The 26736-nt window shown below is 42.5% G+C and overlaps 1 protein-coding gene across 1 annotated transcript in view; it reads right to left on the bottom strand.

Annotated features, from left to right (window-relative positions):
• The window catches only part of ofcc1 (orofacial cleft 1 candidate 1), a 322692-nt gene that overhangs the window by 97628 nt on the left and 198328 nt on the right, over positions 1-26736 (bottom strand). Inside the window, exon 14 of the mRNA XM_070880295.1 lies at positions 16073-16232. Coding sequence (XP_070736396.1) covers positions 16073-16232 — 160 coding nt within the window. The remainder of the gene's footprint in view (positions 1-16072; positions 16233-26736) is intronic.

A 26736-nucleotide genomic window follows, 5' to 3' on the forward strand; every position in this document is an offset into this window, starting at 1 on the left:
TTATCTCCGTTAAACCTTTAAAAAGTGAAAAACTAGCTGGGTGTCATTGTCATCATCATCATAGGCAGTCCCTCGAACCGAGGATGACTTGCTTCCACGTCAAAAAGTTCACAGGTGTTTCAATTATAGACCTAAAATTCCAGGTCCCGAACTAAATCTTGAAGGGTGAAAGATGCCGGTGCGTGGAATTTTTTAATGTGTGGTGACCGTTGCACACCAGCCACCACACGGGCTTGACAGAGCTAGGTCTTGGTCCAGTAGCAAGGATTAACCAAGACGACTGGAGACCTGCTCTGCTGCACGGACCTAGTGCGCACACATATCGCAGTGTGGACTGGCCCGTGCTGCCCCTGGGCCCTCGCCTCTTCTGGGCCCTGAACTCGCGCCTCTCCCGGGCCCCGATCACTCGCCACTCTCTACAGTCTCTCGCTGCTCGATCGCCCCGATCTCGCCACTCCTGCTGTACCTGCCCGTGCTCCAATCACCGACCTGGACCTTGGCGACGTCCCTTTTCACTGCTGTTGCTCTCCTGCTCCAGCACGTGCGGCTCCCTGGAGTGGTAGGCCGCCACGCTGCTCCTTCCGCTCCCCAGCCTGCTCCGATGGTGCTTGCAGGCCGGGGGCCGCTCAGCCTGCTGAGCTAGACCGCCACACTGCTCCTTCCACTCCCCGGCCTGATTGATTCAGTAAATGACAGATTATGGATTTCAATATGAATGTGAGGATTAATCACCTGTAATGAGGTTTGTTGTTTTTTCCTCAATGGATGAAAGCACCCCATAAAGCAAGGTAAGAGACAATATCTGGATGATGACCTTGAGTAACATCTCTCCTTCACCGGTCGATGCTTTTGGGGGAAGTCTGATGGTGCAGCACATTAGAGTTTCACATGGCTGCTCACAAAGTGATATGAAGTATAAAGCATGTTTGTACCTGCAATTTTCCTCACAGTGACTGTTCCTATCTCAGCAGTATCATTACAGGTAATAACCAAACAGGTGCAAATTTCATTCAGTTAGCTGATATCAGAGTCATTACAGGGTTCATTAATATGACATAATAATTTGACACAGAGCCACCTGAGGAGATATTAGGTGACCAAAGGATTGGTCAAAGAGGCAGGTTTTAAGGAGCATCTTAAAGGAGGAGAAAGATAGAGAGGTTTAGTGAGGGAACTCCAGAGGAAGGGAGGGAGGAACGGGCGACGTCACAGCACTTTGCACAAGGGGATACCCCTAAACTCCGTTGAATTGAATTGAAGGTCGGAAAACCCGAAGTTTGACACAGGCATCAGGAGATCCTTGTGTGAAGCACATTTCGGGGCCAGCGGTGAACAGCTTCGTTTCACTGCTGACCGCAAATTCCAGGCCCATCTGAACACAATCACGAACTTAGTAAAACTACTGAAAGGAAACTTGCCAAAAGCAAATCATCTGAATATTTATTGAATAGACAGATCAGTTATGGTTTGCCACTAATCAATGGTAAAAATAAGTAATTATTACATCTTCTACTTAGTCAATGGCCATCAGCAATACATCTTGATTGTTGGGACTTAAAGCTAATAAGTGGAAGTGATAAATTCTATGATGGTTCAAGGGATTAGACATGCCAGTTTTGTAAATTCGAAAGAGAGCCGATATTTAAGTAAAGAAGGATATGTATTTTTGATAGCTAATGTAATCAATTTTGACAATAAAAAAAAATACAAGTAAGGAATTGTATCTGATAGTAAAGCCAAAAGCTTTTGTTTTCATTTATGTCCTCGTCAAATTGAAAGATGTTACTTGTATTGAATGAGAGCAAAACAAAAACAAAAGAGTAACATTAATGGACTATAACCAATCCTTTATTTTGTTGTTACAGCAGATAGACAGTGAGCAAATATACTGGTTTTAATATAGAATTTCAGTTCAATATGGCCCAAACTGACCATCCGAACAGAAAGACAGGAGCCGTGCAGCCAAAATCATTTCATACCAATAAATTCTGTACCACCCCCTTAATTTCCCAATTGTTGGTTAACAATTTTTGAAAAAGAAATGTTTTTTTTTACAAACAATGCAGAACCAAAGTGAATCAAGCTATTCAAACCAGTTGTGAGCCATCCCAACCCAACTGCTCAGATGTTGGTGGGTTTGACTTTTCTGCCTCAGCAGAACACTCAATCTAGCTGTTTCAGACAATTAATATATCACCCACCACACATAATAAGAACATACGAACATAAGAATTAGAAACAGGAGTAGGCCATCTAGCCCCTCGAGCCTGCTCTGCAATTCAACAAGATCATGGCTGATCTGGCCGTGGACTCAGCTCCACTTACCCGCCCGCTCCCCGTAACCCTTAATTCCCTGATTGGTTAAAAATCTATCCATCTGTGATTTGAATACATTCAATGAGCTAGCCTCAACTGCTTCCTTGGGCAGAGAATTCCACAGATTCACAACCCTCTGGGAGAAGAAATTCCTTCTCAACTCGGTTTTAAATTGGCTCCCCCGTATTTTGAGGCTGTGCCCCCTAGTTCTAGTCTCCCCGACCAGTGGAAACAACCTCTCTACCTCTATCTTGTCAATCCCTTTCATTATTTTAAATGTTTCGATAAGATCACCCCTCATCCTTCTGAACTCCAACGAGTAAAGATCCAATCTACTCAATCTATCTTCATAAGGTAACCCCCTCATCTCCGGAATCAGCCGAGTGAATCATCTCTGTACCCCTCCAAAGCTAGTATATCCTTCCTTAAGTAAGGTGACCAAAACTGCACACAGTACTCCAGGTGCAGCCTCACCAATACCCTGTACAGTTGCAGCAGGACCTCCCTGCTTTTGTACTCCATCTCTCTCGCAATGAAGGCCAACATTCCATTTGCCTTCCTGATTACCTGCTGCACCTGCAAACTAACTTTTTGGGATTCATGCACAAGGACTCTAAAAGAGTTTCATGCACAAGGACCCCCAGGTCCCTCTGCACCGCAGCATGTTGTAATTTCTCCCCATTCAAATAATATTCCCTTTTACTGTTTTTTTTTCCCAAGGTGGATGACCTCACATTTTCTGACATTGTATTCCATCTGCCAAACCTTAGCCCATTCGCTTAACCTATCTAAATCTCTTTGCAGCTTCTCTGTGTCCTCTACACAACCCGCTTTCCCACTATTCTTTGAATCATCTGCAAATTTTGTTACACTACACTCTGTCCCCTCTTCTAGGTCATCTATGTATATTGTAAACATTATGTATATTATTGTGGTCCAAGCACCAATCCCTGTGGCACACCACTAACCACCGATTTCCAACCCGAAGAGGACCCATTTAGCCAGACTCTCTGCTTTCTGTTCGCCAGCCAATTCTCTATCCATGCTAATACATTTCCTCTGACTCCGTGTACCTTTATCTTTTGCAGTAACCTTTTGTGTGGCACCTTATCGAATGCCTTTTGGAAATCTAAATACACCACATCCATCGGTACACCCGTATCCACCATGCTCGTTATATCCTCAAAGAATTCCAGTAAATTAGTTAAATATGATTTCCCCTTCATGAATCCATGTTACGTCTGCTTGATTGCACTATTCCTATCTAGATGTCCCGCTATTTCTTCCTTAATGATAGCTTCAAGCATTTTCCCTGCTACAGTTGTTAAACTAACTGGCCTATAGTTACCTGCCTTTTGTCTGCCCCCTTTTATAAACAAAGGCGTTACATTAGCTGCTTTCCAATCCGCTGGTACCTCCCCAGAGTCCAGAGAATTTTGGTAGATTATAACAAATGCATCTGTGATATGCTCAGAAACTTTTTCGTACTTGGCATTGGCCACGAAACCACACTTCGCAAAGTTTTGACTGTAGAGACCCCAACCTTGAGTAAGGTCATAGTGATAGTGACAATACCATGCAAATCTCTCAGCACACAAGTGTTGCTACAAGTACTGTGAACAAAGTGATGTTGTTTTCGAATCGTAATGTACAGGGCAGGTCACACATACCTGCAGCTGCACGTCCGCAGATGTCTCAGAGTCCAACATCAAGAGTGATGAATGCAAGGCCATTAACACCTTGTTGGCGCTGCGGGGGTGATCATCGTTTCCATTCATGCCGCTTCAAAGGGTGCGTTTGCAAGGGCTGTGGAACAATGGGACACCTTCAAGTGTGCAGGCGAGCTGCAAATCCTGCTAATCCTGCAAACCACCATGTTGCAGAGGAGGATCACGATGAACCAGAGCCTCAGACAGAGGAGGCAGAGGTACATGGGGTGCACACATTCACCACGAATTATCCCCCGATAATGCTGAATGTTGAACTAAATGGATGCCCGGCGTCAATGGTGCTGAACACGGGCATGAGCCAGTCCATCATGGGCAAAAAGACTTTTGAATGATTGTGGTGCAACAAGGCCTCAAGGCCAGTCTTAACTCCAATTCGCACGAAACTAAGAACTTACACAAAAGAACGGATTCCTGTAATCGGTAGCGCTACCATAAAGGTCTCCTACAATGGAGCGGTGCACAAGCTACCATTCTGGGTGGTACCAAGCGATGGCCCCACGCTGCTCAGCAGGTGCTGGCTGGGAAAGATACGCTGGAACTGGGACGACGTCCAAGCGCTATTGCCCGCTGACGACACTTCGTGTGCTCAGATCTTAAATAAATTTCCTTCGCTGTTCGAACCAGGTAATGGGAAATTCCAAGGAGCAAAAGTGCAGATCCATCTAATTCCGGGGGCGCGACCCATCCATCACAAGGCGAGAACAGTACATGATGAGAGAAAAGGTAGAGATCGTGCAAAGAGAGGGCATCATTTCAACGAGTGGTCTGATCGTTCCTGTTTTCAAGGGAGATGGCATCATCAGAATTTGTGGTGATTACAAAGTAACTATCAATCGTTTCTCCTGCAGGACCAATACTCACTACTAAAGGCTGAAGACCTCTTTGCAACGCTAGCAGGAGGAAAGACATTCACGAAGCTGGATCTGACTTCAGCCTACATGACGCAAGAACTGGAGGAATCATCGAAGGCCCTCACCTGCATCAACACGCACAAAGGTCTTTTTGTTTGTAACAGATGCCCATTTGGAATCCGATCAGTGGCGGCGATATTCCAGAGAAACATGGAAAGCTTACTGAAGTCGGTCCCGCACACCGTGGTCTTCCAGGACAACATCTTGGTCACAGGTCAGAACACAGTCGAGCATCTGCAGAACCTGGAGGAGGTTCTTAGTCGAATCAACCGCATGGAGGTCAGGTTAAAACGCTCAAACTGCATTTTCCTGGTGTCTGAAATGGAGTTCTTGGGAAGGAGGATTGCGGCGGACGGCATCAGGCCCACCAACGCGAAGACGGAGGCAATCGAGAACGCACCGAGGCCACAGAACGTGACGGAGCTGCGGTTATTTCTGGGACTCCTGAACTACTTTGGTAACTTCTTACCGGATCATAGCACACTGCTAGAAACACTGCATGTTTTATTGCAAAAAGGGGATGAATGGGTTTGGGGCAAAAGCCAAGAAAATGCCTTTGTAAAAGCGAGAAAATTGTTATGCTCAAGCAGATTGCTTGTGTTGTATGATCCATGTAAGCGCTTTGTACTAGCATGTGATGCGCCGTACGGCGTCGGGTATGTATTGCAACAAGTTAATGATTCTGGGAAATTGCAACCGCCGGTTGCTTATGCATCCAGAAGTCAGTCTAAGGCTGAGAGAGCCTACAGCATGATTGAAAAAGAAGTGTTAGCGTATGTCTATGGGGTAAAGAAAATGCATCAATACCTGTTTGGGCTAAAATTCGAATTAGAAACTGACCATAAGCCACTCATATCCCTGTTTTCCGAGAGTAAAGGGATAAATACCAACGCATCGGCCCACATCCAGAGATGGGCGCTCACGTTGTCCACATACAACTACACCATTCGCCACAGGCCAGGCACAGAAAACTGCGCCGATGCTCTCAGTAGGCTGCCATTGCCCACTACGGGGATGGAAATGACGCAGCCCACAGATCGAGCCGTGGTTATAGAAGCATTTGAGAGTGAGCAATCACCCGTCACTGCCTGGTAGATCAAAACCTGGACAAGTCAGGACCCCTTATTATCTCTAGTCAAAAGCTGTGTGCTTCACAGGAGTTTGTCCAGTGTCCCAGTGGAAATGCAGGAAGAGATTAAGCCATTCCAACGGCGCAAAGATGAAATGTCTATACAAGCAGACAGCCTTCTGTGGGGCAATTGAGTAGTGGTCCCCAAGAAGGGCAGAGACACCTTCATCAATGACCTCCACAGTACCCACCCAAGTATCGTAATGATAAAAGCGATAGCCAGATCCCACGTTGGTGGCCCGGTATCGATGAGGACTTAGCGTCCTGCGTTCACAGATGTAATACATGCTTGCAGTTAATCAATGTACCCAGGGAGGCACCGCTAAGTTTATGGTCTTGGCCCTCCAAACCGTGGTCTCAGGTACACGTCGACTATGCAGACCCGTTCTTGGGTAAAATATTCCTTGTGGTTGTGGACGCGGACTCCAAATGGATTGAATGTGAGATAATATCAGCCAGCACATCCGCTGCCACTACTGAAAACCTGCAGGCCATGTTTGCCACTCACGGCTTACCCGATGTGCTGTTGAGTGACAACGGGCCATGTTTTACCAGTGCTGATTTCAAAGAATTCATGAGCCGAAATGGGATCAAACATGTCACACCTGCCCGTTTAAACAGCGTCCAATGGTCAGGCAGAGAAAGCATTGCAAACCATCAAGCAAGGCTTGAAGAGGGTAACTGAAGACTCGCTGCAGACTCGCCTATCCTGAGTCCTACTTAGCTACCACATGAGACCCTCCTCGCTCACTGCGATTCCACCTGCTGAACTGCTCATGAAAAGAGCACTTAAGTCAAGGCTCTTGTTAGTTCACCCTGATCTACATGAACAGGTAGAGAGCAGGCAGCTTCAACAAAGTACATACCATGATAGCACAAATGTGTCACGCAAGATTGAAGTCAATGGTCCTGTATTTGTATTGAATTATGGACAAGGTCCCAAGTGGCTTCCCGACACTGTCATGGCCAAAGAGGGGAGCAGGGTATTTCGGGTCAAACTTTCAAATGGACTCATTCACTGGAAACACTTGGACCAAATCAAACTCGGATTTACGGTCTAATCTGAGCAACCCAGCCTGGACCCTACCTTTTTTGATCCCCCAACATACACACCAGTTGCAACCGGCACCACAGTTGACCACGAAGCAGAACCCATCATCCACGGCAGCCCAGCCGGACCCAACACACCAGGCAGTTCAGCAAGGCCAACTGCACAGCAGCCCAACGAGGGCCCAACAAATGATTCAACAATACCAGCTTTCACATTGAGACGATCAACCAGGGCAAGAAGGGCCCCAGATCGACTCACATTGTAAATAGTTACACTGTCGACTTTACGGGGGGAGTGTTGTTATATATGTGAACTTGTATTTACTCTGTACAGCCACCAGAGGGCTCATCCCCTGGAGTCCCAAGGGATCCCATAATCCCTTGGGAGCATAGGTACTTAAGAAGGCCTCACAGGTTGGAGAGGCACTCTGAAGACCTGCAATAAAAGACTAAGCTCACACTTTACTTTGAGCTCACAGTGTTCAGTCTGACTCTTTCTCCATACATAATACTATGTTCAAGGACCTTAGAAAGGAACATTTATAGACTCACGTTTTCATGCTGCTGCAATAGTGTTTACTCTCCAACAACATTTGCCCATGCACCTTCTGTGGGCTGCATTCCAACCTATCCATCTATTGACACCTTTTCAAGCTGTTTTTTTTTAATGACCTGGATTCAGAAATGTTCAAGTGCTTTCCAATCTGCAAACCTTCCTCACCGAAAAAACAATCGAGTTCTGATTGAGTTTACTTGCTGGAATTAGACTCTGGAGCCTAAAGAAACAGGCCTGCTTAGGCCCATCTCCACTTCAGCAGCAGAATGATACGTGGTATAATGTTCCTGTCATTGTTGAACAGAGTTTCATCCAATTTGCCAGGGGCAATCCCATGGGAGATCCACTATTATAAAAACTGCAACAGTTATTCTGTAACATGGCTGCTCACTGACTACACAATCTTGCCAAACTCAATACTGAGAGCTAGTCATTCTCTGCAGGGTAACTATGAAGAACCATAATTCTAATAAGTTATCTGATAATGAATTCAGCATGACTTTGTTTTCTGAGCTTGAACTAGCCAGATGAATAAAAATGTCTTTGGGGCAGTGAGTATTGTGCCCAGTCTAACATCTCGATGTTTAGTGAATTTCCTCCTCTGTCCCATTCCCAGTATTACAGCTGATGGATGAGAAAAGGAAGTTACAAACGACAATTCAAATTTGATTGACAGACAAGGGGGGAAATTAACGGATTCCGTTACTTCCCGAGAGAAATCCCCCTTCGTTGTCGATAGTTAATGGATTATATCCCCAATTAGAAAGTTCTGTAGCAAAGAAAGTACAAAACAAGATGCAAACATTTTATTATTTATATCTATTATTATATGTGCATAATTTAGATATATGTTATGTATATGTTTTATGTGTAAAAGAAGTGTCTGTCTTGTGCATATGTGAATGTACTGTATAACCATGTGTGTATGTGTGTATATATGTGTATCGCAAACACGTTTAAATATATGTAGTGTATGTGTGTGCATGTGAGTTTAGATACGTGCTTTTCTCTATTCATCTATGTCACACAAAGGCACAACACTGTCAGCTTCTTTCCTTTAATCTTTTTCATTGTAGTCAATGAACTAACTGCTGCACATTAAGAAAGTAATGAGTCTACAGTGTAAACATTACAGGTCTCATTAAAACACACAAAAAAAATCTGCAATACATTTATCGTCATTTATGGATGACGCTCACAGAATTTTTTTTTGCACTTCAATCACACCCGGCATTAATTTCCAGGGGAAAAAATAATTAGGATCTCACTTTTCAGAAGACTAGAGTGAAAATGTAAACAATGCTTCCCTCTGGGCTAGTGCTTTATCAATTTGACAGGTGCATTTGAATTTCCATGGGTGGGGGACATAATAGGTTATTTATGTGTCATTCTAACAGAACGGTCTGGCCGTCAAGATGGACAGCAGACTTCACCCACATTAAATTCTGCAACTAATCCCCTGATTTTGACCCCTGTCAGCCTCCTCAAATGTACTTTGCAACAAAAAAAACACGCGCGCTGCAAACAAGGTTGGGATTCTCACTATTCCCCCTGCTTGCTTCTGCCCCGATTTAGTGTTGTGAAAAAGTGGACCCTGGTGAAATCTGTTGCTGCAATGTGAAGCTTGGCAGGGCGTTCGCTGCTTTTGGAAAATGTTCCTTTCGAGGATTCTTGCTCGATTTTAAATGAAGCGTAGCACACGCAAGGGCAGCAAGCCCAGTGACTGGTAAGGAAAATATTTTTTGAAGGCACAGGCACTCTGTTAAAATAAAGCACAGTCAAACATACCTAATCATTTGGATGGTGAAATGAAAACAGTGCAGCAACATTTAGGAGATTCTGCTCTGATTCTGTGAGAACGACAATACCATTCCGAGGCAGCCAGCAGATATTTAGACAGGCATCACTAGGCACCAATATTGTATATTTCAATTTAACACATTTGGAAGTCTGTTCAGCTGCTGGTTCTCATGGTTCATTATTTTCTGTTAAAAATAAGCATTCACTTGAAGCCTGTTGATCGAAAAATGAGTTCTAAGAATGCAGAGAAGAAAACGTAATAACCGTGCACCAGTCCACTAGGCAATGTGACCAGAAATAGCACATTTGGGTTGCATTTTATAACGCGTCAAGGGGCCACAGTACGAAATCAAAACTGGTAAGATAAAAATCAAAACAGAAAGAAAATAAAACAGAAATATGTTTTACAGTTACAATTAGACTCAGAAACAAGACAAACTGCACCACTGATTCTGCAGTAGGGCAGGTTCGCATCATACTGTTGTCCTGCTAAGCTACTAAAAATCATGTCTGCAGCTGCTAGTGAAGTTTAACCTTTGATTCATTTGATTTTTTTTTAAGCGTGTTGCTTTACATTTCAACAATGCAGCCTGAGCTCTTATAATCACTTTGTTCAATCTGCCTTTGTCTTGTTGCCCTCAGTACTCTTCTGAAAACTAATGCTACTTCTGCAACAGAAAGCGTGCATCTATCTGCCTCGTGAATGCTCGGCATTTCCCCCGTGATACTGAGCAAATGGAAACAGACTAAGCAATTCAAAAAAGCAATGTACCTTTTGTTACCTGTGTGGGTTGGTTTAATAAACTACCAAGATTCAATCGCATGCAAAATATTGGCATTTTGAGCTTGAAGTTTCAAACGAAAGCGCAGCTGGGGAAAATAAGCTGTCTAAACAGTACCTTAGCTTGCGGGACCCTTGCAGTTGTAAAGATACCGCAAAGCTTACTTTGAAAGGATGTGTATAACATTATACACCAAACAACTAGCAGCATTATTTATTTAAATAAATGCTGGCTTTCAACAGAATTACAAAAACCTGTCTTAAAAAGTTCCTGGTCAGTTCTGATTTGTACCTGTGTTGAGAGGCCCGCATGAAGTTATTTTGAATTTAAAGTAGTTTCCACTGAAGGGACAATTTAGTAATCATTGTATTAAAACAAACACTCCACCTGAAAAAGTGAGCTTAGCGGCTCCTGAGTACCGTAACCCAATTATCATATTCTTGCTTTCTGACTCTACATCATCTACAAAGAAAATCTCGGTGGAAAGAATGTGCATGGATAAGATTCTGCTACGAGCCAGATTACACGGGATGGGACAGATATGAATACAATGCCAGCTCAAAATCATGGAGAAGAATTGCTTGCAAAAGAATGACAAGAACCATGAATACTTACTCTTCATTAGGGAGCCAATCTGTGCCATCTAACTGATGACAGATTTGCCCAAAAGAATAGTTGCAAACCACCTTGGATTTTAAATGTTTGCCTGTGGTTACAAATTATCTGGATGTGAAGAAAAAAACTATTTGGCTGAGCAAACTTTGATGTGGCACTTACAGATTTTTTGTTGTGAAAACATCTTGAGGGCAATCAAGTGCTATTAACACATGTCAGCGAAGCTTCATATGAATTACTACAAAAATTACAGATAACCACATAGCTTTTCCATCACTGTCCAAATATTCTGACAAAACAGTTTGCATATCTATGCAAGCATTATAGAATTTAACAACCCCCCCCCCCCTCCCTCCCCATATTACAGGGACAATAATCACAAGGATGACATGAGACAATTAATTAGATCCATCTGCATGGCTGCTTTTAAATAATTAATGTGTTCATTATGAACTTGAATTGATTGGTATACTTTACCTGAAACAAAACATTCACCACCACACCTGTAGTGTACTGAGGCCACTACCTCTGGCTGTGAATGGAAATGATAGAGTTTTCTGCTCTGGCATTAATCAAGGAGCATAATATGAATCACATTTGCTCCTTTATTTTAATTGCAAGGACATATTATGAATACAGTGTCTGAAATGTATTTTTAATGAAAAATACTACATCTTGACCTAATCATATCAACCTTATTCTACCTAATTAAGGATGCAAAAATCATTACAGTTACAAAATATTAGTTCCAGCTCCATCAAGCAGCTAGCCTCCCCTTCATGAATATAAATTTTTTTTATTCCATGATAAATAGTTAATGAGGTAAAAATGACAAAATTTGCATGTAGGCAAATTAGTTTAATAGGAAGATGACTTGTTTGACTGGAGAAAGTGACCTTATCCCTGGCACAAAAAGAAATGGCTTAAACAATTATGAACAGAAGGCACGACTCTTTGTGGCCAAATGAACAATGCCATATCTCAACCTTGTGAAAGAAGACTGAAGTGAAATAAAATTGCATTTTCATCATAATGCCAAAAGTATTTAAATTCTAATATATTTTAGCAGCCTGCTGGCAGCAAATTAAAGCTAAAATAAAGCAAGCTATGACAATGGGCCATTCACATCCCCCATACACGGTAAGCGAAGCAGGTTTCACAAGTAGCTACAAGATTTATTGCCACAGATTTGCATGTATTGCCTAATCAGTAAACCAAAAATACTAAAAGTGCAACAATATTAGGGAACCCATCGCAAAAATATCTGCCCTCGTAATTGTTGAATCAAGCAAATGAGATCATTTAAAAGTACGAGGAAATTATATTTTGTTTTTTGTGCTGCACTCTGTCAGAAGCCTGTATGTATCACAAATGGATCCGATTCAGCTTTTGGAGAGGATACACCATTAGCCCTAGGGAATCTTGGCAAAGTAAAGACTACGGTTTGGCTGTAATGTGTTTCATTCTGTTTCTTAAAATAAACGCAGTAATACTTTAAAGCTGCTCCATTTTCTAATGCAAGTCTAATTTGAATGTCGGCTTGCTGGTCTTTATAAAATCAAAACGGGGAATAATTCTCAAACAGCACTGTGTAACTATAAATTCATTATTAAACATGCTCGGCTGAATGAACTACTCTTCTAATTGTTGGACATCTTTCTTCCTTTTCTGCAGTGGTATATCAGTAACTTGCAAGAATTTTTTTAATAGTTTGTTTTCTTCACTATTCTTCTATGATGTTTTTCTACAATCAATTGAAGACGCACTTGGTCAGTTAACTTCCTTCTCTCCTACAATGATGCATTCCTCATATTATAGTTCGGTATTCTATCCGACAACTCAGGTGAGGACTGGCAAAATATACTTCCAGGCAATGACAGGCAGGCCCAGTACCATCTGGGCACACTGAATGTGCTCCTCAGTTGCTTAATGTATGGGCACAAACAGCACAGCAACCAGCTTTAAAGTCTCTAGATGTGTGCATCTCCCATGCATCAAAGTGCATTTTGAAACCAACTCTATGCTCTGATATTTTCCACATGGACATCTGCAATTTATTAGCTAGTTTATTGTCAGGGTGACAGGAAATCTTAATATTCTAGAAGTTAAAAAGCATTGCAGCTATAGAAATAACGTAGCAAATCATCCAACAGCCAACAAGCCACTTGAATCGCTTAATGCTTAACTTATTTCCATGTAAATGCAGCCCCTTAAAGCTTCTAAATCACTTCAGAAGCACCCATTTGAAAATATGCATTTTGTTCTATTTTTTTACTTTGAATTCCAATCTTGCTTTCAACATCTTCCTGTGCATTTTCTTCTATTTTATTCCATCCACCTTCAAGGAGAGATATTTTCTCTGCTAAATCAGCACATGTCATATCAAATGATGAGATCAGATTTGTAAAGGCTGCCTCTTGAAACCTGCCAGTTATAGAGGCACCTTGTAGTATTCACAGCTCACTGTTACTGAAAGTAAGGCACATAGACGTCACTGGCATATGGAAAGAATAGTACTATTATGCAGTGAGGCAGCAGAAAGCAGCAACATGCTGCCTTGAAGAAGGGATCACATTACAGTCTGACAGACCAGTGTGGTGATGGGGGAACACTATTAATTGAGGAAGAAGGGAGATGATTAAAAAAGCAAATCCCTTAGCTCATTCTGCCATGACAGGACAGGGAGGTCCCAGATTATTGACGAAACTATCATTATTATTGACTAATTCTGAAACATTGTGTTACTTCATTAGTACTTAAAGTTATCAGTGGTTATGATACAGGCTTTAAGACGCATGACCACTGAACTGGTGGGTATTAAATTGGGGAAAATTCTGCATCTTGACACAGTTTTGTTACTTTTCATAATTAAAAGTTAATGGTGTTTAAGCTCAACTACTGTATCTCAGCATGTGAGCTTGTATTTATCAAATGGTTTTTGCACATATCATTAATTTCAAATACTAAAAATATAGCAACAAAATATGCTCATCCGTGTATAATGAAACTCACGTTCTGCATATACATCTCCAATACAGCGTAAGCAAATTCTTGGTGAAATCTTGTAAAGTCCAAGTTATAAACAGAAAATGCTGACTAAACACACCTCATATTTCCAGAATTCAATGTAGCTTTTATCTCCCCTGTAAAGTCCAAATTGTTAGCTAACTTTAATTTGTTATAATATATAAATCTGGTTGTAAGTAAGTTATTTTCTCTGTGGGGCACTGTGCTGGTTTGATCTGAAGATTTAATTGGGTGCTGTGTATTATATCACAACATTAGAATGGCAATTTGGGTGACACACATTGAACTTCAGAAAGGACACACCCACATCCAGCTTGAAGACAAAAAAGCAATAAAAATGCTACATTACATAGCTGATTAATGAAAACTAAAGTTGTGTCATTATCACATAGTAAAAAAATAGGAAAATAAGTTCTGAGTAGCCTCCCATGCTACGATTTCCATAGAAATTTAAAGCAGAAAATACTTGTCTCATTTATAAAACATAAAGAGCTGTGGGTTAAAATTGTGCCATAAGTAACAAACAATATTAAATCTCTTTGTCCTACTTTAGCAAAGACATTAGCCTGCTTATTTTTTTAAAAGAAAGACTTGCATTTATACAGCGCCTTTCACGACCTCAGGATGTCCCAAAGTGCTTTACAGACAATGAAGTACTTTTGAAGTGGAGTCACTGTTGTAATGTAGGAAACATTAAATGGGTTATAAACCTTGATTAAAACAACAACCAAAGGAATCTTATTTGAACGTATTTGTTACCAAAATGGCACAGCATACTAACATAATTAAACGTCATTATGAATTAACTTCTTGTATATTTTACCTGCAATCCTATCTTAGTCATCCACTGCTATTATCCGTATTCTTGATTATCTGGAGAAAACTTTCCTGAATAATGGTAAATTTTCATGGATAATGGGAGACCAGTGGGGTTCGGGCCTGCCAACATTTATGTTCACCTTCACACAGTTCAATTGACCTTCTCCCTAAGGCAAGATCATGTGACACTGGATCAGCTGATCTATCAGGCCTTGCACCTGAGAGCTGGCCAAGAGTATTCCTTCAAAGGCACCACCGAGACTACAGAGGTAAGTAGCACTCATTTTCAGCAATCCTGTCCATAGCCTCCCCAACACCCATCTCGGTGGAGCTGCTGACTTAATAATCCGCAATGAGCCTGACTGTTGAAGTGTGCTGTTATGTCAGTATGTTTTAAATGTAACATTAGCTCGTACAGTGCAGCTGGAGTTGCATTCGGCACGTGCCCCACTTTGAAAGCTTGCAGATCTGCAGCGCTGATCTCGACGGGGACTGTCAATAGAATGAGTGGGTAGGTGACTGGACGCTAGATTTGAGGCTCATCTCTGTAGCTGGAGGCCCTGTTGTTTCATCAGGGGAGTTCTGAAGTTCATCAGCTTCTGGGTATCAACAGCTGGAGGTACAGCTGGATTGGTGAGATGCTCTGAAGTAGCAAGTCATCTGTTCCAGCAACAGTTCACCTTACTGCCCTGGATTAGTTCAACGGAGAGATGTACTCCTGGGAATCTTGATTACCTGCTAAGCTTCTATAGTTCATCAGAGGAGAGGAGGGGGAAGGAGGGTGTCTAACTCACACCCAATTCCGTTCACCCATCACCCCTGTGCTCGCTGACCTATACTGGCTCCCAGTTAAGCAAGGCCTCGATTTTAAAATTTTCATCCTCATTTTCAAATCCCTCCATGACCTCGCCCCTCCCTATCTCTGTAATCTCCTCCATCCTCCCAACCCTCTGAGATATCTGCGCTCCTCTAATTCTGGCCTCTTGAGCATCCCTGATTTTAATCGCTCCAACATTGGTAGTCATGCATTCAGCTGCTGAAGCCCCAAGCTCTGGAATTCCCTCCCTAAAGCTCTCCACCTCTCTTTTCTCCTTTCAGACACTCCTTAAATCCTACCTCTTTGACTAAACTTTTGAGCAGCTGTGCGAACAGTTCCTTATGTGGCTCGGTGTCAAATTCTGTTTTAGAACACTCCTGTGAAATGCGTTTGGACATTTTACTATGTTAAAGGTGCTATATAAATGCAAGTTGTTGTTATCTTATTCTCGAATGGAGGGTCCACAGGTTTTGATTACCTAAACTGATCCCCAAGACAGCTCACTGGTATGTCCACTCACCTTCCTTCTTTCGCCATTGATTCCCCTCCATTGCTCCGCCTTTTTCACTATGTAGTTTAGCTCCTGATTCGACAGCTCCAAGTCCAAGGGAACAAGAAATCTCTCCTCGGTGCTGTGCAGTCGGTAGAAGACATCTAGCAGGCGCCCACTGTTGTGCAGCCTTCAAAGTGGCAAAAATATGTTAAAAGTTATTCATCTTACAATCTTGTATTTAATATTATACACACTTACGAGCCAAGTACAATTTAAACCTCCAGCCCTGGAATGCTCAGGGCAATCGCTTGCCAATATACCAGAGCTGGACAACAGATCATACACAAGGAAAGAAAGTCCAATGAGCTAAAGTTATTATCTTTCATGATGAACTCCTGACAGCCTACATGGGTCGAATATCACTTTGTTTTTAAGGTGTGACATCAGTGCAATGTTTAAAAAAAAATACTGCACCTCTTTACTATGTAATTAAAACGAGGATAGCAGCGCAGCCCATCTATGTATATTGCTTGAGGCATTTTTTTTTAGAAATAGGTCATACACTATGTCACAAGTTCCACTAACAGCCAATAGGAAACAGCAGCTTCTGAAGCCAAGACGCTTCAGTGGCCTACATTTGCAACAATTCAGTGCACTGTGAGTGGCAGAAACCATTATTTTTGGCTTGTGTTTTAATATTGGTCACTTAGTTAAAGCAGATATTATGCAGCAACTATGTGCTATTGATATTAACGGGGAGATGACTGGGTTCAACTATAATGCCTGAGACTGATATTAAAAGAATGAGAAAGATGTACATTCAAACACTGAAGCCTAGAGGTATTCTGTGCCTATTCTTGATGCTTTAGATGTATTTTTTCTGTTGTTTATTAATCCTCTGCACTTGTCAGCTTGCTGTCCCACTGCTTGGTGAGGACAAATAAGGTTAAGGACTTTTAATCTGGATCTCATTATTAATTAAGAGTTGTTACAGGAAAGCACTTTAGAAGTACGCCAGTGAATACAGTGATCTAAAATGACCAACGCTTAGCTCCAGTTGTCCTTTATGCTGCTTTTATATTTTTTGATCATAATAAGTGATCGCACACTAAATCGAAGGTCACAGAAATGCTTATTTAAATGCTATATGCACACTCTATGCATCAAACATAACCCTTTGCTATCTTCACAGCAAGAAGCCTGCCTGTAACCCTTAAATTGCTGTATCTGATTGAGTGTTTGGGTCAACGCTAGAAAGAAATGCTATCTGAGAAGATAAATATTAAATCCTGCTATAAATGGGTTCATTAGCAAAATTTCTAAATCATAATATTTAAGGTAACAACAAGTGAAAGAATGTAGCATCCGAGCAACGATTGTGGCCAGCGTAGTGTTTGTTATTTTTAAAGCATTTGTATAATTTCTGCACAGTGACGTAGTTGGAGATTAACGGTTAGCTACAAGCATACAACTGGTACTGTTTGGACACTTGTTTAAAAGAAAAACATGGGGTGGGGATCTTTCAAAACAGGCAATGGATGGGATGGGAGGGATGGCTTTCATGCCTTCTTTAAATGTGTGGACGAGCTGTCCGCTTGACTGGCATGGTAATTGGACAGCTCGCTCATTGAAGGGAGGGATTATGGACGGGCCCCACATCAGTTCCGGGTGGCCTGCACCTTTCAAAGGGGAGGTGCTGTGCTCATTGTGGGGCTGAGCTGAAGCTGGTCTCTGTGCACTGGAAGCCAGAATATGTCCACCAAGAAAGTGCTCAGATTCTCCGGCAATGCCCTGGAGACTTTAATGCAGGAAATGTCTTCTTTCCAGCAGATGGCAGAAGGGTGCCCAGCCACATTGCCAGGACAAACCAGCGCCCAGTGACAGGGAGAGGAGTCCCGCAGGACGAGGGACTGTTAGCTGCTTTTATCCAGTGAAGGTATTGCTATGGGTATCCTGGGTAGTGGGAGAGCCAGCGCTGTGCAGAAAGTGATGCAGGAGGAGCACCACAGGGTGCTTGGCCTAAAACCATCCATTTCCCTTATCACATAACTACGTCCCTCACTCAGTCTACATCGCTGCCTGGTGCTTCATTGAGCAAATGCTCTTTGTCAAAGATATGCCATTGTTTCCAACCATTTCTCTATTCCCTCTTTCCAGGTCCTGATAAAAGAAAGAAAAATACTTACATTTATATAGCGCCTTTCACAACCACCGGACGTCTCAAAGCGCTTTACAGCCAATTAAGTACTTTTGGAGTGTAGTCACTGTTGTAATGTGGGAAACGTGGCAGCCAATTTGCGCACAGCAAGCTCCCACAAACAACAATGTGATAATGACCAGATAATCTGTTTTTGTTAAGTTGATTGAAGGATAAATATTGGCCAGGACACAAGGGATAACTCCCCTGCTCTTCTTTGAAATAGTGCCATGGGGTTTTTTACGTCCACCTGAGAGAAAAGATGGGGCCTCAGTTTAAATGTCTGAAAGACAGCACCTCTGACAGTGCAGCACTCTCTCTGTACTTCACTGGAGTGTCAGCCTAGATTTACGTGCTCAAGTCCCTGGAGTGGGACCCGAACCCACAACCTTCAGACTCAATGTGTTACCCACTGAGCCACAGTTGACACTATAAAGTCCCCGGGCCCATTCGCAGTAGAAAAATAGGAGGAAGAACCTGCAACTGAAGGTGCACCGTCACCCACTCTGGAGACGAGGATGGCTAAGGACACAGCTCACCGGAAGCCGTTTGCTTCCTAGCCCTGCCGTAGAGGGCAAAGGTCATGACTACCAGGGCCCTGCTTTCAAAAGACTAGTATTAGCTGCGTACCAAGGAATTGTCACATGCAGTGAACTGCCTATTAGAGGGGCTATGTAACTGGGTGGAGAGTGTGAAGGAGTCTACTTCCAACTTGTGTGTGGCACACACTGCAGTCTACCATGGAATGTGTGGTGACCTCTATTCAGACTGCAGTAGAGCCAGCCATCCAGAAGTCTCAGCCACCTGCGCGGTCACATCTCTCAAGGATGCACATGCTGAGGCCGTACAGGCTCTGGGCTCCACCAATTCCTTCAGCTTACTAGGAGCTTCCAAGATGTTAAAGCACTCTTACAGTCTTCTCCCTTTTGGATCAGTGGGAGTGCTGAGGCACCGCCCCATGTAAGTACCAGTGGCACCATGAGAGAGATGCATATTGTTCTCTCTCAGGATGACAACACACCTGCTCCCCTGCCAGCCCCTTGTCCAGTGCCAGTCCTGATGCTACAAAGTCAGCTGGGCTAGACTGCCCTGGCAGCAGCTGAGATGCTATAGTCAGCAGCCGGGTCTTCTAGCCCCAAGCTTCTTGAAGTTGCTGACCACCTGGAATCCTGGCTGACCAAACACATTTTGCCATTCTGTACTATCTGCATACACTACATAAAAGCCAGTTTCAGGCAACACACATTAATAAAAAAGCGCACATTAATGTTCATATTCACCAGCTATAATCTGAGGTTCCAATGAATTCTTAGCAGGTCTGTTTTGAGTGCTACATGTGGCATATATCAGAATACACAGTTACTACCATGCAGGAAAGAGGCATCTAATCTCCTATTCTTCTAAGGTCTAAAATTTAGTAGCCGAACTAATATTTTGGTAGCCATTGGCCATTGTGGATCATAGTCCACTGCTCATAACTTGTATGTTGTCCCAATGTTTGTGCTTTACAGATGTTCTGGAACTTGCGCTAAAGATTATCAAAAAACATTTTTGACTATGACACTCATGACATGCGGGCCTTTCCTGCCAATGAAAGAGCTCCCATAATATATCAATGCCAGAGCCATATCCTCTTTCTGTACATTTTTCAATAGCTATCATCTAGCTCCAGTAATGTAGAAAGAAGTAGGAACTGATAACAATCTTTATGACTAATTGAATAAACAAAAAGATTTAAAATCAAACCTTCAAAATGGCTTATCCAATCCTTTCTGCCCACAACTGAACAGATTTGGACGTTTTAATGGAGTGGCATATTTTGCAGTTGTGAAAGTTATACACCAGTCTGCAGCAATGTCCTGGTCAATATTTATCGATCAACCAACATCACTAAAACAGATTATCTGGCCTTTTATCTCATTGCTGTTTGTGGGAGCTTGCTGTGCACAATTTGGCTGCCACATTTCCTACATTACAACAGTGACTACAATTCCAAAGTACTTCATTGGCTGTAAAGTGCTTTGGGATGTCCTGAGGTTGTGAAAGGCGTTGCATAAATGCAAGTTCATTCATTCATTCAGTGTCAGGGTTAACAGGAACCATGGCATCACTAATAAAGGCCAAGTGAGGGTTTAAATCCCCAGTCATAGATGGAGTAGTTCTTTCTTAACACTGCCAACACAGAAGCTGGGAAATTCAACATTTTTCCTTGGCTCTAATCTCACATTTACCTGTAAAGAGCCTCTGGCTAAAGGGACTAACTAGGGAGTTGTAAAGCTCTGCACTTCTTACTCATATTTACAGGCCAGAAGCAACTGGCTAGAAAGAAAAGTGAGAGAGCTGAGCGATTTGCAATTGCTAGCTCACAAGGAGACAACCGCTAACTATGCTAATAACAACACAGACAAATGGGCATGTGAATCCATAGCTAATGGACTAAATTAGTTGGACACTCCTGGGGAAATACACACAATTTAGCAACAAAAAAGACATAAAACCTCCTTACTGTGTCAGTTACTGAGTGACTGGGGATACAGAGGGTTGAAATGCCAAACTTGCAAAGAGAAAGGGGAGCAGTACAGCAAAATGCAAAGGGACTAGCATGAACACGAGTCTGACTAGATATAAGAACCAATATTGGACCTTTTTTTAAACAATGATTCAGCTATGTTGTCAAATATAAATGACATTTTCTTCATTATTGCTTAAATAAGAAATGTTCAAATAGACAGAGAACCTTTTTGCCTTGTCAATTCTATTACTCACTTCTTTGAATGTTGTTGTAGGATTAAGTTAGCGTAAATAAATATTTGGAAAGAAATTTAGAAAGAAAGACTTGCATTTCGAGCCATTTCCTAACCTGAATCATTACCATAGAATTACAAAATAAAATATCTGAGCGAGTGATTACCTCAAACTTGGAAAGGGATTGAGAAAGTCAGAGCCTTTTTAAAGAAATATTTGCTAGGAACGGGCCTCCAAGATCCAGGCCTTTAGCAGAGCCTGACTTGGAGCTGGGGCTGCCAACCCTCCAGGATTGTCCTGGAGTCTCTAGGAATTAAAGATTCATCTCCAGGACACTGCTGTAAGCAAATTGGGAAACAAAAATCATAGGGGCATTAAAAAAAAGCTGTTTTTCATTTTTTTATTAGTTATAAAATATTAGGAGATTGTTTGGGGGGCCGGGGGGAAGCTGTTTGACTGGGGGTGGGGTGGATGGAGGTGGGAGGTCAGGTGATGAAATCTCCAGGAATTCATCCAACCAGAGTTGGCAACCCGACTGGGGTGGAGAGGAGGCCACTACAATTCTCTTTCCCTTCAGTGCAGGAATTCAATGCATGTACCGCTCCCACGAGCCAGTGCGATCTTCCACATAGTGGCCTCGGGAAGCTGCAGTCAGTGAGGCAAATGGGAGGGAAATCCACCTCGCACCCAGGCCCATTCTGCCGCCACCATTTCCACTTGGAAGACGGGGAAGGAGCAGCCTGAGGCGATCCTGGCGGGAGCAGGGGGGAGAGAGATCCCAGTCGGGGATCTCCCTCCGGCTGTTTGTAGAGCTGTTGCATTGTGAGTGGCTTAGCCAGTCATGTGATGTTCACAAGACTCAATAAATCCCCAGTGAGTCTAGGGCATCCACGATGAGGTGTGCAGTTGTGAGCCTAGTGGATGAACAGGTAATGTGTAGTGTGATTAGAAACATAGAAATATAGAAAATAGCAGCAATAGTAGGCCATTCGGCCCTTCGAGTCTGCACCGCCATTCAATATGATCATGGCTGATCCTCTATCTCAACACCATAAGAACATAAGAACATAAGAAATAGGAGCAGGAGTAGGCCATATGGCCCCTCAAGCCTGCTCCGCCATTTAATACGATCTTGGCTGATCCGATCATGGACTCAGGTCCACTTTCCTGCCCGCTCCCCATAACCCCTTATTACCTTAAGAAACTGTCTATCTCTGTCTTAAATTTATTCAATGTCCAGCTTCCACAACCCTCTGAGAAAAGAAATTTCTCCTTATCTCAGTTTTAAATGGGCAGCCCCTTATTCTAAGATTATACCCCCTAGTTCTAATCTCCCCCATCAGTGGAAACATTCTGTCTGCATTCACTTTGTCAAACCCCCTCATAATCTTATACGTTTCGATAAGATCACCTCTCAATCTTCTGAATTCCAATGAGTAGAGGCCCAACCTACTCAACCTTTCCTCATAAGTCAACCCCCTCACCTCCGGAATCAACCTAGTGAGCCTTCTCTGAACTGCATCCAAAGCAAGTATATCCTTTCGTAAATATGAAAACTAGAACTGCACGCAGTATTCCAGGTGTGGCCTCACCAATACCCTGTATAACTGTAGCAAGACTTCCCTGCTTTTATACTCCATCCCCTTTGTAATAAAGGCCAAGATTCCATTGGCTTTCCTGATCACTTGCTGTACCTGCATACTAAACTTTTGTGTTTCATGCACAAGTACCCCCAGATGCCGCTGCACTTTGCAATCTTTCTCCATTTAAATAATAACTTGCTCTTTGATTTTTTTTCTGCCAAAGTGCATGACCTCACACTTTCCAACATTATATTCCATCTACCAAATTTTTGCCCACTCACTTAGCCTGTCTATGTCTTTTTGCAGATTTATTGTGTCCTCCTCACACATTGCTTTTCCTCCCATCTTTGTAGCGTCAGCAAACTTGACTATGTTACACTCGGCCCCTTCTTCCAAGTCGTTAATATAGATTGTAAATAGTTGGGGTCCCAGCATTGATCCCTGCGGCACCCCACTAGTTACTGATTGCCAACCTGAGAATGAACCATTTATCCAGACTCTGGGATATTGTTATTGTCCTCTACCATAAAGACTGATACAAAATATTTGTTCAGAGTTTCTGCCATCTCAATCTTCCCCATTACTAAATCCCCAGTCCCGTCCTCTAAGGAACCAACATTTACTTTAGCCACTCTTTTTCTTTTTATATACCTATAGAAACTTTTGCTATCTGTTTTTATATTTTGTGCAAGTTTACTTTCACAGTCTATCTTCCCTTTCTTGATCATTTTTTTAGTCATTCTTTGCTGGCTTTTAAAAGCTTCCCAATCTTCTGTCCTCCCACTAGCTTTGGCCCGTATTTGGACCATATTCCAGCTATTCCCAATACCCCTTGATGTATTTTGTGTCTAGAAATCTACCTATCTCCCTCTTAAATATATTCAGTGACTTGGCCTCCACAGCCTTCTGTGGTAGAGAATTCCACAGGTTCACCACCCTCTGAGTGAAAAAATTTCTCCTCATCTCGGTCCTAAATTTCCTACCTCGTATCCTGAGACTGTGACCCCTTGTTCTAGACTTCCCAGCCAGGGGAAACATCCTCCCTGCATCCAGTCTATCCAACCCAGTCAGAATTTTATACGTTTCAATGAGATCCCCTTTCATTCTTCTAAACTCTAGTGAATACAGACCCAATCAACCCAATCTCTCCTTTGTCCTGCCATCCCAGGAATCAATCTGGTGAATTCCCTCTACGACAAGTATATCCTTTCTTAGGTAAGGAGACCAAAACTGCACACAATACTCCAGGTGCTGTCTCACCAAGGCTCTGTATAACTACAGTAAGACATCCTTACTCCTGTACTCAAATCCTCTTGCAATGAAGGCCAACATACCATTTGCCTTCCTAACTGCTTGCTGCACCTGCATGTTTACTTTCAATGATTGGTGTACAAGGACACCCAGGTCCCTCTGTACATTGACACTTCCCAAGCCAGCACCATTTAAATAATACTTTGTCCTTATGTTTTTCCTACCAAAGTGGATACCTTCACATTTATACACGTTATACTGCATCTGCCATGTATTTGCCCACTCACTCAACCTATCTAAATCGCCTTGCAGCATCTTTGCATCCTTCTCACAACTCACAATCCCACCTAGTTTTGTGTCATCAGCAAACTTTGAAATATTATATTTGGTTCCCTCATCCAAATCGTTGATATATATTGTGAATTACTGGGGCCCAAGCACTGATCCCAGTGGTCATCATCATAGGCAGTCCCTCGGAATCGAGGAAGACTTGCTTCCACTCCTGAAGTGAGTTCTTTGGTGGCTGAACAGTCCAATAGGAGAGCCACAGACTCTGTCACAGGAGGAACAGATAGCCACTGAGGGAAAGGGTGGGTAGAACTAGTTTGCCGCACACTCTTTCTGCTGCCTGCGCTTGATTTCTGCATGCTCTCGGCGTTGAGGCACAGCGCCCTGTAGAATGCACTTCCTCCACTTAGGGTGGTCTTCGGCCAGGGACTCCCAGGTGTCAGTGGGGATGTCGCACTTTATCAGGAAGGCTTTGAGGGTGTCCTTGTAGCGTTTCCGCCGTCCACCTTTGGCTTGTTTGCCGTGAAGGAGCTCCGAGTAAAGCACTTGCTTTGGGAGTCTCGTGTCTGGCATGCGAACGATGTGGCCTGCCCAGCGGAGCAGATCGAGTGTGGTCAGTGCTTCAATGCTGGGGACGTTAGCCTGAATGAGGACACTGATGTTGGTGCACCTGTCCTCCCAGGGGATTTGTAGAATCTTGCGGAGACATCATTGGTGATATTTCTCCAGCAACTTGAAGTGTCTACTGTACATGGTCCATGTCTCTGAGCAATACAGGAGGGCAGGTATTATTTAGCCCTGTAGACCATACGTTACCCCACTAGTCACTGCCCGCCACCCCGAAAAAGACTCGTTTGTTCCTACTCTCTGTTTCCTGTCAGTTAACCAATTTTCAATTTATGCCAGTACATTACCCCCAATCCTATGTGCTTTAATTTTGTACACTAACCTCTTATGTGGGACTTTCTCAAAGGCCTTCTGAAAATCCAAATACACTACATCCACTGGTTCTCCCTTATCTATTCTATCAGTTACATCCTCAAAAAACTCCAGTCGGTTTGTCAAACATGATTTTCCTTTCATAAATCCATGTTGACTTTGTCTAAATTTTTTGATATTATCTAAGTGTGCCATAATCACATCCTTTATAATACACTCTAGCATTTTCCCTACTACTGATGTTAGACTAACCGGTTTATAGTTCCCTGTTTTCTCTCTCCCTCCTTTTTTAAATATTGGGTTACATTTGCCACCCTCCAATCTGCAGGAACTGTTCCACAATCTATAGAATTTTGGAAGATGACAACCAATGCATCTACTATTTCCATGGCTACCTCTTTTATTACTCAGGGATGCAGATCATCAGGCCCTGGGGATTTATCGGCCTTCAGTCCCATTAGTTTCTCCAGCACTATTTTCTTACGAATAATCATTTCCTTTAATTCCTCTTACTCACTAGACCTTTTGTTCCCTAGCATTTCAGGTCCGTTATTTGTGTCCTCTTCCGTGAAGACAGAACCGAAGTATTTATTTAATTGTTCTGCCATTTCCTTGCTCCCCATTACAAATTCTCCCGTTTTTGTCTGTAAAGGACCTACATTTGTCTTCACTAATCTTTTTATTTTTACGTACTTGTAGAAACTTTTGCAGTCGGTTTTTATGTTCCTTGCAAGTTTACTCTCATACTCTATTTTTCCCCTCTTAATCAATCTCTTGGCCCTTTTTTGCTGAATTCTAAACTGCTCCCAATCCTCAGGCTTTTTCTGGCAACTTTGTATAACTCCTCTTTGAATCTAATACTATCCTTAATTTCTTTTGTTAGCCATGGTTGGGCCACTTTTCCTTTTGTGTTTTTATGCCAGAAAGGAATGTATAACTATTGCAATTCATGCATTCGTTCCTTAAATGTTAGCCATTGCCTATCCACCATCATGCCTTTTAATGAATCTTCCCAATCTATCATAGCCAATTCATTCCTCATACCTTCGTAATTTCCTTTGTTTAGATTTAGGACTCTAGTTTCAGATTGGACTACTTCACTTTCCACCTTAATAAAGAATTCAATCATGTCCCTAAAGGACCACACACAACAGGACTGTTAATTAACCCCTTCTCATTACACAATACCCAATCTAGGATAGCCTGTTCCCTAGTAGGCTCCTCACCATACTGGTCTAAAAAACCGTCCCACCCATGATCTTTAAATAGCTAAAAAAATACAGTTTGGACCTTGTACTTTTCGTGGAAGAGAAAAAAATGTATCCTTTAGTAGGATAATGGAGTACAATCTATCCAAATACTTACAACTCAATGTTTCAGGGAGATGGTGATGTCAATGGAGGTCACCATAGATAGACTGATGGATGAGCTGGTGTCACATTTGATATTTTTTTACCGTTTTCCACAGAAGGGATCTTGAAATGAGCTACATTTGAATGGTATGTTTTAAATTATAGAGGGTCCTCATAGATTTAGAATTCTCCTTACAGCCACATGCTGCAGCTGCTGTATCAGGAGTCTATGTGCTAATGAGCCAGCATTGATGTGACCAGGAACAATAGTTAATTCATTATCTCATGAACCTCCATGTCTATTACTGCTAGAATGACCAATCATGTGAGGCCAGC

The sequence above is a fragment of the Pristiophorus japonicus genome, chromosome 1 (genome assembly GCF_044704955.1).
Source record: "Pristiophorus japonicus isolate sPriJap1 chromosome 1, sPriJap1.hap1, whole genome shotgun sequence".
NCBI lineage: Eukaryota > Metazoa > Chordata > Chondrichthyes > Pristiophoridae > Pristiophorus > Pristiophorus japonicus.